Consider the following 13,091-nt stretch of genomic DNA (forward strand, 5'->3'; position numbering starts at 1 on the left):
TATTCAAGCCCAGCTACTAGTCCTATGACTGTTATTCTGAATTCTTGTTCAGATACATCGTTTATATCTGTTTTGAGCAATTCTCTGGTTGTCATTTCTTCCTGGAATTTTTTTTGAGGAGAATTCTTCCATTTCAAGATTTTGGCTAGGTTTCTGTATTTTACGTGTTTTAATAGCTTGTTATACATCCTGCATCTGTGAGTACTATTATATTAAAAAGGGGTTGTATATTGTCCAAGGGCTGGCACTTTAGGAAGTGTTTTTGGAGTGTGTTGCATGCACTCTCTTGTTGTGACTTGGGCTGCTCTATCCCACTGCTTGTGATGGTGGATTGTTTGCATCTTCCATCATGTGTTTTTTGCTTTGTTTGTTGAAATAACCCTGGAAAAAAGGAAAGGGGAGGGGGGACCTTATCCCATCACAAAGAGAAAAATGAAAGGGGGAGAAAAAGACCAGGCAAAGAATCAAAGAAACTATAAAGTTTGACCCAGAGAGAGAGAGAGAGAGAGAGGAAAGTAAAGAAGGAGACACAGAAAAAGTGTAATAATAATAGAGTAAAAATGCCTGATTAAACAAAAAACCAGAACAGAGAAAGAAAGAAAGAAAGAAAGAAAGAAAGAAAAAGATAGGTAGATATTAAGAATTGGCCAAAAATCAAATCAGAAAGTATGAGCCTGATTCCAATGGGAGGAAAGAAAAAAAAAGAGGAGGGTAGAAAGAAAAAGAAGGGAAAATAGAAGAGAAGGAAAGAAAAGAAAAGAGGAAAAAAACAGACTAACGTGCAAAACCACAGGACAATTGTCTGTTGGTGCCTGGAACCAGTGGCTGTGCTGGTCTGGAGGAGAGGCCGTCTGGTTTGGTCAGCACCAGTCCTGCTCTAGGAGATAAGTGGTTACCAGGCACGGAGGGGTGGGGTTTCATGTAAGCAGGTCCCACCTCCACTGAGGGCCGCTGTCCTGTTCCCTGAAGCCCCCCGTGTTGGTGATGGGGAGAAAGATGGCAACACCCCAGTCTCTTCTCCCCGGACCAGGTGTCTCAAGCCACATTGTTCAGGCAGCCCTCACAGAATCGTGCAGGCAGGGGCTTGTCTTGCTCCACAATCTACAGCACCTCCCAGGCACTCGGCTGGTATTGAAAACCCAATGTTTTAAAGGATCCTGCTCCACGAGGACCTGTTTCTGGGGTAGTGCCACTCTGCCCATCTGACAAATGGTCTCCAGTCCCACAGTACTCAAGGGAAGGGACTGCTCTCTCCCTGGGCACTCCGAGTTTGCTATTCCCCTCCCTGTCCCGGGCCCACACACGTGGTGGTGGCTCTGGTCCAGAGAAAGTCAGGCACCCCTGAAAACTCTGATCTTCAGCTCCTATGGAGGTTTGCAAAGTAGAGTAATACAGAGAAGGCTCTCTCTGTATTTCTTGTTCCCCGGTCGATGGTGTGGAGAAGTTTTTCTCTCGTCTTAACAAAACCACAAAACCACAATCCACAGCTTCTCTTTCTCTCCCTTTTGTCACTCCACAGAAGGGGTCACCTCCCCTCCATTCCTACCCCACCTGTTTTATCTCTTCCAATCCGCATACGTGCACCTCTGCCCTGCCAAGCTGTCTCCATCCACCTGGGGAGATGTTTCTGTCACTCCGCAGACTGTATTCCTGGGTATTCCAAATGTTCTGACCTCAACACAGCTGTGTCTGAGGGAAGCAGGAAGCCCAGGTCCCCCTACATCTCTGCCATCTTAAGTCCTGCCCCTAAAAATCTATCAAGATTTTAAATATGCCTTTTGAGCTGGCAATTCCTCACCTAGAAATATGTCCTGAACAAATACTCACAGAAGTGTGTGAAGATATAGACGAGCAGGGTTGTTTGCAGGACTGTTTACAATCATAAAAAAAATGGAAATGACATAACTGTCGAATGTTAGACGATGAAACAAATTACTCTGCCAAAGAACTCAAATACTAGGTAACCTTTAAGCTGAGGTCCAAATAAAAGGACATGGAAAGATGTCCATGATATATTGTAAATTGTAAAAAGCAAATTGAAAAACATTATAAAGTATGACTTCTTTTTTTTTTTAATATGCATAGGGATGTATTTGTGCAGAGAGAAAAAGAGTCTGGTTCACATGAAATTATCAACAGGAGGTGAACCTAGGAGGACGATTGGGGGAGTGGAAGCTCCATTTTTCCTTTATGTACTTCCATTCTGGTATAAGGCTTTATTCTCCATAACCATGGATTACTTTTATAATTACTTAAATGCTGATTAACAACAACAGCAACAAAGATAAACATGAAGCTACATTCCACACCCAACGAGAGGTCCGTTACTAACATTCCCACTTGGTTATCAAGCAGCTGGGACATAGGCTTGAGCAAGGGGCCTGGGCAGGCTGTTCTGGGCTTTGCCGCAGAGTTTCCAGCCCTGCTTTTCTCTGCAGCATGTGTACAAGATGTTGAGTTAGTCATAGCAGCTGAGGCCAGGGGATGAGAAAATGGGCAAGGGAGCAGGGAGGGGGGCTGGCCCAGTCCAGAGGCTAAATGTCACCTATCCAGATCCTCACTAGCCACCAAGGCCCCACCAGTCCAGCTTCCCCGCAGGAAACCTTTCCAGAGGGTGCTGAGCGCCCTCTGACCTCCCATTATTCCCACACCACGTCTGCCCACTTTATGGCTCTCACAGTTTACCTCAATTATTTTGTCATATTTTAGTCTTCCCGGTCTACTAGATGAGAACATCAGCGACAGGCAGGAGTGCGTGATGACATTTCAGGATCGATGAGAAGATCCTGGCCTTGTCCCTGATCCCAGGTCCTCATTACTAGCACTCTGCAAGTTTAAATATGATTTTCCTTATCTTAAAGCTTTGAGTCAGGCAAAAACGTGAGCATCTCCGGGAGGTGTGGCCTTACTCTATGCTGGGACACTGAGACTTAACCAAGAATGAAGGTTTGGGGGACAGTGCGGGGAGGGGATGTGTACCGAACTCTGGAGGTAGGGTGGGTAGGAAGCCCCGAGGAGCACAAAGCTGGGACCCCTGGAGGGAGCTCTCCTCTGCCTCACAAGGATGGCAGGAGCTGGTCCATGAGCCAGGATCAAGTCTCATGCATCTGAAACCAGAGAACGAGACCCCTGCTGATGTCTCACCACAGCCGTGCTGCAAAAGAGAGACCCGCGGCGGTGGCCGTGCTCAGCACCCAAAACAGGATCACAGCAGTGATTCCCAGGGTGGGCACCTGCTGGGCATTTTACAAACCCAGATGCCTAGGCCTGCCCCAAGTCTCCTCATCCCATAGGCCGAGCCTGAGCCCCGAATGTCTGTGGTTTGAAAAGGCCTCCAGGTCAGGCAGATACACAGTCAGACTTGAAACGACTAAGTCAACAGGAGGCATTTGTAATCAGGCTCGGAAGACAGACACATAGAAAGGGCACCGGCCCCCACCCCAGTGCCACCAAAGCGGTACTGGCCTGTCTGGACCCCCAGGGAGAGACCAACTTCAGATGCCTGGTAACCTGAAAGAGCTTCTTGCCCCCCACCCCCACCCCGAAGTGCTTACCTTTCCTAACCCTGGGGGATTAAGTGTTGGGGGAGAAAGAGCAAATTCCACAAGCCAGGGAGATGAGACAGTCTTCCCACCCCAGCTGCCCAGGCCAAGCTGTGGCCCAGGGAAGGCCTGGATTGTTCCTGCCCTGGTATAACTTTGGAGCCATCTCCTGGACTTTGAAATGAGCCCTTTACATGAGCAAAACAAAGTGAAGAGTTGAGAATAAAGCCCCCTCCAAATCTGGCTACGAAAGAACCAAGCTCCCGGGATACCCGTTAGCAGAGCCAAGAGTCACTGGCCATCTGCATTCGCCTTCAGTTTTATTTTTGAGAATTTGGGATGAATTGGAATCAAAACTAATATTTATTGCTTGAGTTGCTTTTGTTCTCTCTCTCTCTCTCTCTCTCTCTGATAGATGATGTCTTTAACAATTCAAATCCAAATAGGAGATATTTTTGTTTGCAGATAGGTCGCCAACCACTTCCCCAGGAAGAAGTAAATCAAATCCATGAGGACTGCAAACACATGGGGCTTATAATTGGCAGAGGTGGCATTTTTGCCCAGGTAAGAGAAAGACCGGTCTTTACCTACCCCTTTAGTTAGGCGTCTCCCTGATGTCCCAGTGCTGGTCACTTGGCTTCACCACCCGGCCCCACTTCCTCTGGGCACAAAGCTCGGTATTTTCAAGAGAAAAGTGCAGGGAGGCCTTCAGACCACTAGAGGGCGCTGTGTCCAAGAGGTTTCATTATGGCAGCTCTCCGAGGAGGGTCTCACAAGGCACAAAAAGATGCACCCGCAAACCAGAGGATTTCCAGTATAGGTCACAGTAGAGTCATCACAATCATGCAATAACTAGTTTGTCTCCTGTACGAATTGGTTCTAATCCTGTAAAAGCAAGGCTAGTCCTTCTTAACCCAGCCTTGGGCTCTGACTTTGAGGACCCTAAACCTACTGGGACATAGTGGTCACTGTGCCCAGGAGCAACCTGAACGTGCTGGCCCAGGTGACCCTGCTGGACAGGTGGGGGACCACACTGGTTGGGTCCCTAATGAGAACCCAGAACCTGCCACTCGCAGTGCCCTTCACCCTGAGGCTGGAGACGCAGGGACCAGCTCTCCCTGCTTGCTTCCTGGAAAGGCCAAGTACAGCCCCAGTCAGGTGTGGGCCCCTGGTGTGACCCTGCCCCGTGGGCATGCTCTGCTGCTGTCACTGGAGCCCTCTCCCAAATCTCTTATACCAGCGGGGCCCTCCCCCTGACGTGGTTCCTGGGCAGAAATTTAAGATTTAGGGTAGCTCTTGCTCCTCCCTTAATTTGTTTTTGTCCTTTGTCTTCTTTCTTTCCCATTTTCAACATCAATCATTCTTCCCAGTTTCCCTGCTCCATTTCTACTTCTCTCTCTAGTTCAGTGAACACTCTTGCCTCCTACTTCTCTGAGAAAATGGAAACTCTTAAAGAAGGTCTCTTTGTAAACTCATCTGTCCCCACCTCCATTTTTTAAATTTTTTATTTATTTTTGAGAGAGAGAGAGTGTGTGTGTGTGTGAGCAGGGGAGGGGCAGAGAGAGAGGGAGACACAGAATCCAAAGCAGGCTCCAGGCTCTGAGCTGTCTGAGTGGGACTCGAACCCATGAACCATTAGATCATGACCTGAGCACAAGTCGGAAGCTCAACAGACTGAGCCACCCAGGCGCCCCAGCCCACATCCATGGTTTACTTCCTTTCTGGAAGATTCGGGGAATGAGGAGTCTCTCCTGTTCAGATTTAGATCTTCTACCTGTGCTCTTGACCCTTGACACTCTCTACCTTTGTTCAAGGGGACATCACTGTGTTCTTTTGTGTCTATAAGTTTTCCTCAACTTCCCCTGAAGCCTGTTAAGAAATAGCCCCCCAAAAAAGGCCATCAAGCAAAACCAGAATGAGCACTTTTGCTGGGACAGTCTTGATAACGTTTTTTTTCCTTGACCTGGTCACAAATATTTTTCTGTACAGATCAGAGCAATTTAATGATTAAAAATCCTAAGACCTGTAACTTATCAACATGAAACAACTGTTTACCTACTTAGTTATTTCTTAGTTATATGGAAAACAATTAAGTGCTAGACAGCAGTTGCTATGCTGGATACGAAAGTTATAATGATAAATAAGATCCAGTCACTGGAGCTGGCAGGAGAGAAAGACATAGAAAGAGCAAATTACAATACAATGTAGCAAGCTCATGGACAGCTATAGAAAGGGGTATTACAGGAGGAAAGAGAAGGGACTCCCAGCCCAGACTTTCTAGCTAAGCTGAGCCTGCGTTACACAATGAGATAAACACTCAAAGCATGTATAGAAACATTACAGAGGGCAAAGAGCTACGAGGGCACTAGTGTGATTGAAGCAGAAGGGAGGCAGTGAATGGTAATAACACAAAGCCTTAATGCTTGTCACTCTTAAAAACACTTTGCATTGACACAGCGAATGTTCTCAACCAGCCTATGAAAGAAATACTATTATTCTAATGTGACAGATGAAGCAAAAGAAGCACAGAGAGGTCAGGTAAATTACCCCAGTCACACAGCCAGTGAGTGGCAGAACCAGGATCCAGACTCAGGCGGTCTGATTTCTGAATCTTTGCTCTGAGAGAAGAACCCAAGGGGGCAAGCCTGGGGCCTTGAGTCGGGCGGGGGGGGGGGGGGGGGGGGGGGGGGTGCTGATGGTGCTGCTTGAGCTCACCCGTAGTGGAGTTGTGGTTTTAAGGTGGCAAGAATGAATGCAGCTTTGAACATGCTGCCTTAAGACAGGAGGACCTTCCTGGAGAGACCTTTTACTCTGCCTGCCTCAAGTATTTGTCAGTGGGCTGCAGGTTATAAGGAAATTTAATTTTATCTGCCATTTTCTCCTGCCTTTGTTTCCCATATCACATGACCCTCCCCTCCATAGCGAGGTGGGGGATGAAAGCAAGAAGGAAATGGTAGATAAAATCAAATTTCCTTATGACCTGCAGCCCCCTGACAAATATTTGAGGCAAATACAGAGTATTCTCCAGGAACTCCTTAACGTCTTAATGCTAATGATTTGCTAGAAGGAAAAACAACCTTAGCTTGACAATAGCAAGGCCCCTGGCATCTTCAGAGTCCTCTTTAGCATATGAAAGTCTTCTTGGAAACCTTCTTTTTTGCCTTTACCTCCCCCAACTCCATAGTATGTAACCAGTCACTCCTCACAAGCCCAGCGCAGCTCTTTCTGCCCACGGTCCTGTCCCCGTGCTTTAATAAAATCACCTTTTTTGCACCGAAGACATCGCAAGGATTGTTTCTTGGCTGTCAGCTCCAGACCCCCACCAACGCTTCAAAACCCCATCACTTGGCTGGAGTGCTGTCAGAAAGTTGACAGAGGCAGAGGCCAGACTGCAGTGGGTTGGGATGGAGGGCAGAGTGAAAAATAGTGGCCAATAAGCATTAACCAGTCTTTTTAGTAAGTTTGGATGAAAAGAGACAATAGCATTCGTATGGTAGCTAGAATGGGGGGGGGGGGGGAGTCGACAGATTTATATCTGGTGTGGTTTGAATTTGTGTTAGCAGAGCTTTACATCTGCTTGTTTATAGGCTGAGGAGGATTGAGAAATTGGAGATTTAAGAGAACGGGATGCTTGAGACATCGTTGATGCGGGAGCATAAGGCAAACTAAAGGAAAAGCACAAGCTAGCACACACCCCACCCCCACCCCTCAACCCCACCCCGCAGGTGGGGTACGTGTAATACTCCTCAGGAGCTCCTGGCTGCCAGAGAACAAAGGAAAGGACAGAAAACAAATGGTTAAACTGATAGGGTCTCCATCAGTACTAATATCTTAGTACAATTACAAAAAAGGGGGGCAATCTTATCAATACCCTAAAGTCCAGGAACCCCCCCCCCCCAGTGTCTTAATGTTAATGCTTTGCAGGAGGAAAAAACAACCTCAACTTGACAATGGCTAGGCTTCCAGAAATCTATGAGCCTTTAGCATATGGAAAAATCCCTTTAAGAAACTTCCTCTTGATTTTACCTCCCCCAACTTCACAGTATGTAACTGGTCATTCTTCACCTTTTTGCACCAAAGATGTCTTCAAGAATTCTTTCTTGGCCGTCAGCTCCAAACCCCACCATCACCCAAAACCCCATCATCTTCAGTGCAAAACGAGTGGTTTTATTAAAGCACAAGGAAAGGACCCATGGGCAGAAAGAGCTGCACTGGGGTTGTATAAGATTTTCTATCCTGTGGAGAGGAGGGTGATGTTAGGGCTCCAGGGAATTGAGTGTATAGGCTTCTGGAGTTTGCTTTTTTTTCTTGTAAATCATTAAGACAGTTGCAGACTGAGGGAGACTTACGTGCTGCCAGACTGTGATATCTATCAGTTAACCACTTGGTTTTCCTTTTCTTTTGTTCTTGCCCAGTCAGGAGTGCCTGAGGAAAGCCACACGTTGTGCTTTGCCCTCAGCTTGACTTTTGCTCCCTCAGCATTTCCTCCTGAACAATTCTGACCCTTAAATCTTTACGGTTGTTGAAGGCGGAAGGTCTTATCTTCTGTAACTTCTTCCTGCTGAGTGGGAGCATAGAGACATTTCTATCTACAGGTCAACATTGGTCAGTCAGAGAATGTATAGGAAAGTTATGAAGGACAGAGGCAGCTGAATCCAACGTGGGCAACATACATGAACCTCCTTGAGTAGAAAGGATCATCTGTTGGCTTGAAGATATTGTAGCGATGGGGTCTTGGCACCAGGAAGGGAGACATGGGAGAAAATAGCATACCATAATTAAATAACAAAAGGCACAAATAAGAGTCCTTTGGTAGTGGACAAAAATCCTCTTCCAGTCCAGGAGTATAACCAATCATGAAAGGCAAGAGAGGGATCATTTAAAATGCTAATTTGAGTATTCATGTCAGTTAGAAACCCAGAAATATTTTTGTGACAATCTGGAATGTATATAGAGCTTTCTGTAGCTATGAGAGCACGAGCTCCCCCTTGTGCAGCAGTTAGAACATCTAATGCCATTCTGTTTCGTAGAACTGTTTTATGCATTTGGGTTATTGCAGTGTGTAATAATGTAATGCTATTTTGAGAGTCATTTGAGGCTTTAATTGTGTAACAGTTCATGTTAGCCATCATATAGTCTCTGTTTTGTTTAGTAAGCAATCAGGTAATTAATAAGAGGTGCATTTTATAGAAACAAAAGAAAAATATAGGTTAATGCTTGGAGCAAATTACAAGCCCAGTGTCAAAGTCCCGAGCGCTGCCAGTGAGATGTTTAGATGTAGGCTTGAAGCGTCCTCACATGGAACCTGATGTAGGGCTGGAACCCATGAACTGTGGGATTGTGACCTGAGCCAAATCCAAGGGTCACACACTTAACCCACTGAGCCACCCAGGCACCCCATGAATTGTTCTTTTAGTTGTATGGCCCTGGGGGGGGTACATAATACGACCCAGTAGGGGCCTTCCCATTTCAGATTTAAGTCTCCCGCTGTATTAAATTTCCACACTTTTAAATAAACCATATCCCCTGGGTTTATATGGGGTCAGTTGCTCGTTACTGTCAGATCAGGTTTAGGGAGGATATGGTTTGCATATTCGTTTAGAGCTTTATTCATTAACCTGGCTTCAAGCGACTAATTTAATAAAGCACTATGGTCTTTACTTATAGGTCTATAGTGAAAAAAAGGCCTTTCATATATAACTGTTGGGGGAATCCATCCCATTTTCCAGTTGTTCAAACAATCCTATGCCCATGGGGTCTTGTTATTATCCTCAGAGAATGACAAGCAAGAAAATGGTCTGTCTGTGAGCTATTGTGGCAGTTTCTTTGAAATTTACCTCAAGTTGCCCAGCATCAGTTCTTAGGGCTTTTAGGAAAAAGATAGTTTTAGTGTTTAATGACTTTAAGTCAAGAGAATAGAAGAAGATTAGAAATCTTAGTTGGAGAGCCATAGCCAAATACATGAGGAAACCAGAAGAATTCAGGATCTAGTCTAGTTTACAATAAATAGTGTTAAAATTTAATATCTACGGAGATGTGTTATTGAGACATAATTTTTCTCTATAATTACCCTCATTTTCATATATAGCAAAATTAAGACTAATTTGTTTGTAAAATGATATACACAAGCTCAGCAAGTACAGTGATGGATCATAAAGATCTTTTAAAATTTGCTTTGCTGGAACTTTTCGTAAGGAATCTCGACTGAACTTTTAGTAGCCCCTCTAGGCAGAAGCCAAACCAAATACAGGCCATCAGACAGGACTGCAGTACCTGCAGATGTGGGCAAATTCCTCTTCTCGAGGTCCCCAAATATCCTGAGGTTCCTGCACCTGCCAGGAAGTGACCTTCTTTACTCACCTGGTGAGGCTGCTGTAAGCAAAGTATCAGGCCAACATTTCAAGGGGATTTATGGCTCCTTGTTTCATAAAGTCAACCTTGGTTCCTTAAAGCTGTCTGGTCACAGCTGAGTCTATGCATGGATCTCAAACATGACATTCCAGTCAAAGTCTGGATAAAATGACCAATGTATCCAGTGGTGTCCTGTTACAAGGAGAACAGATGCTTATTGAACTTAATGCAAATAACTGTGATTTTGCCACGGAAGAAAGAATACTCAGAGACTTTTTGAATTTCAGAGGGTTCAGGTAGAAAGAAAAGTTAAATGCTTCAATTTGTTTACAAAGGAATACTTTATCACACTTCTATATTTCATGGATATCTTAAGAGAAAGTTTCCTTAGTCTGGAAGAGCAAACGTTAGAGAACCAGCAATGTTTCAAACCAGAGTCACAAAACCTATCAATCACCATCTTCTTCATTTCATTTAGTTCCATGTTACTAATTCCTACTCAGTTTGAATGCAACTTTTAGTTCTGGAAATTCTTACCCATTTTAGTTTTATGATCTTAAAGATATTAATATCACACCAAATACGTAAACCAGCAAATTAACACAACAAATAAAGTAAGCCTAATTGGGCAAAAAGACTTCCTTTACAATTTAAATCTTGGGGAAGTTTGTTTAAAAAGCTCAGAAAGAAAAATAAATAAATAAATAAATAATAAAATGAAAAGCTCAGAAAGAGGTTTTTCGGGTTTTTGTTGTTGTTATTTCAGTTCAGAGCCCACTTTAGATCCTCTGTCCCTTTCTCTCTGCCCTTTCCCTGCCTGCACTCTCTCAAAAAATAAAATAAAAACATTAAAAAGAAAAAAAAAGAATTTCTATCCTGTGGAGGGGAGGGTGATGTTAAGGCTCCAGGAAATTGAGTCTATAGGCTTCTGGAGATTGTCGTTTTTCTTTTAAATCATTAAGACGGTTGCAGACTGACGAGACTATCATCAGTTAACTGATCTCTATCAGTTAACCATGTTTTCCCTTTCCTTTGTTCTTGGGCAGCCAGTAGTGCGTAGAAATGACACATATATCCCACCTGGGGAGAGAGGGTTACAGGGTGTTAGTTTGTGCCTTTCCCTCAGCTTGCCTTTTGCTCCTTCATCAGGAGTATCCAGGGCCAAGGGCACAGGCAGAAATTTTGGAGTTAAATAGTAAAGACACCTAGTTCTGTTCACCTTCAGGTGGGGATGGAAGAATGGATGTGGGAGCAAACAAGTTTATAGAAAGATCTTTCCTGACAGCTTCTGAGAAGCATGAGGCAAGGTTGTCTATGAAACAGAGTGAGAGGCGTAGGAGTTGGAGAAAATTGAGAAAGATGATAAAGGTTTAGAATGGGGAAGGAAGCTGACAGAAGACCAGAGAAATTTCTGGACCAGCAGAAGTTGGAGACTGGCAATCTAATGGTGTCAGTCTCCCCAGCAGTAAAGTTTTCTCCAACACTTCCCGCCTGCCATGTTGGAGCCGTGTGGTTCAATCACAGCTTTGACCAAGGTTGGAACCTGTGTGTGTGGGTGCAGCAGCAGAGGGTGGGGTGCACACGAAATGAGGGGGCAAGTGAGAAAGTAGTTCCAACAATCAACGACACTGGCTGGGCAGGAAAAGGGAAGACACTGAATGGGGCAAAGACCTGAAGCTATGGAGGATTAAGGAGACTGAAGTTTTCATGAAAAGGATAGATGTCATGGGAGTCAGAAATTGGGTTATCCCTGGCAAAGAGGAAGCTCGCAGCACTGGCTTTGGGTGGGAACTGATGCAGAGATGAAGTTTCTTGGAGTTGTGGCCATCAAGAAAGTTTGTAGGGCTGTATCCAGGACATGGAGGTCACCCTCATGTGCCTGCAGAAATGGAGTGAAGATCGGTGCCTAAGGCCTCAGTGAAGGAGGTAGAAAAACCAGGAGGTGAGCAGATGACAAAAAAAAGGAAGAGGGGCAGAGCCAGATGGTACCAGAATTTTTATGAGACTAAAAGATGAATGGCTTGGGTATGGCATTGGGAAGGAAGGAGACCAACCCAGGAGGGAAACACAAGAAATGTCATAAAAATAAGGTTTTAGATTCTTAGCTTGGTGCATTTTCTCAGAGTTATATTTGATTCTAGGATGATCTGCTGCTCTATTTTCCTTTGTCTCCCCAGACCTTCCGCATCGCGCCCTCGATGTGCATCACTAAACCAGATGTTCATTTTGCAGTGGAAGTATTTCGATCTGCCTTAATCCAACACATGGAGAGAAGAGCTCAACAAAATTCTTAAAGATAAAAAACCATAAGCTTCAAGAACTTCCCACTTATGTTCAAGGGTTAATTTGAGGAATTCAATTATATAATTGGTATATGTTGTCCAAGACATGGTTGACTGACTACCAACCACATTTGTTACCAAAGCCCCTATTATCTAGAGAAATCTGTTCTTCAGGAAGAGATCTCTATCCCTAGCTCAGAGAATGAATCTTAATTAGTTTAGGTTAGTAATGGTAATTTAATTTCATTTTGCCAGCAGTTGGTTTATGCATGACATCTGACATATTTGGGGACAATAAATCCTGGAGAAAAGTATTTTGATGGACATGACTCCAGGCAAAGGTTTCTTTATCCTTCATTCTTCATCATCAGAAGACATGTCTTCTTGAACTGGGCATCTTATGTCATGATGGAACTGCTCAAATCATGTCAGCCATTTTCAGGCCATGAAGACAAAACTTCTTTGCTAGGGTTGGAAGGTAGAAACAAGCCGAGTCTAGGGGCGCCAACATTGGCTCAGGTCATGATCTCACAGTCCATGGGTTCAAGCCCCACATCGGGCTCTGTGCTGACAGCTCAGAGCCTGGAGCCTGCTTCAAATTCTGTGTTGCCCTCTCTCTGCCCCTCCCTTGCTCATGCTCTCTCTCTCTCTCTCTCTCTCTCCCTCAAAAAATAAACATTAAAAAAAATTTTTTAAGAGAAAGAAGCTGAGCTTTTAGTAATGTCAATGAGCCACTGACTTAGCCAAACCTAGATTCTTACCTTGGACCTTCTTGCTATCTGAGATAATAAATTCTTTGTATTGCACAAACATTTTTGATTTAAGCTTTCTATTATTGTAGCCATAAGCATCCCAAGAAATGATGCAGAAGATATCCTAGGAAGATAGCCATCCCCTTCGTTTTTAACTCCATTAA

The 13,091-nt window shown here is 44.5% G+C and overlaps 1 protein-coding gene across 2 annotated transcripts in view; it reads left to right on the forward strand.

The window, feature by feature from the left end:
• AGXT2 (alanine--glyoxylate aminotransferase 2) overlaps positions 1-12,504 on the forward strand; it is a 44,265-nt gene extending 31,761 nt beyond the window's left edge. For both annotated transcript variants that reach the window (XM_043600066.1, XM_043600076.1), the window contains exons 13-14: positions 4,008-4,106; positions 12,071-12,504. In XM_043600066.1, the coding sequence (XP_043456001.1) occupies positions 4,008-4,106; positions 12,071-12,187 (216 nt within the window). In that variant the 3' untranslated portion in view covers positions 12,188-12,504. The remainder of the gene's footprint in view (positions 1-4,007; positions 4,107-12,070) is intronic.
• Positions 12,505-13,091: the final 587 nt, after the last annotated feature.

Source organism: Prionailurus bengalensis, chromosome A1 (genome assembly GCF_016509475.1).
Source record: "Prionailurus bengalensis isolate Pbe53 chromosome A1, Fcat_Pben_1.1_paternal_pri, whole genome shotgun sequence".
Taxonomy (NCBI): domain Eukaryota; kingdom Metazoa; phylum Chordata; class Mammalia; order Carnivora; family Felidae; genus Prionailurus; species Prionailurus bengalensis.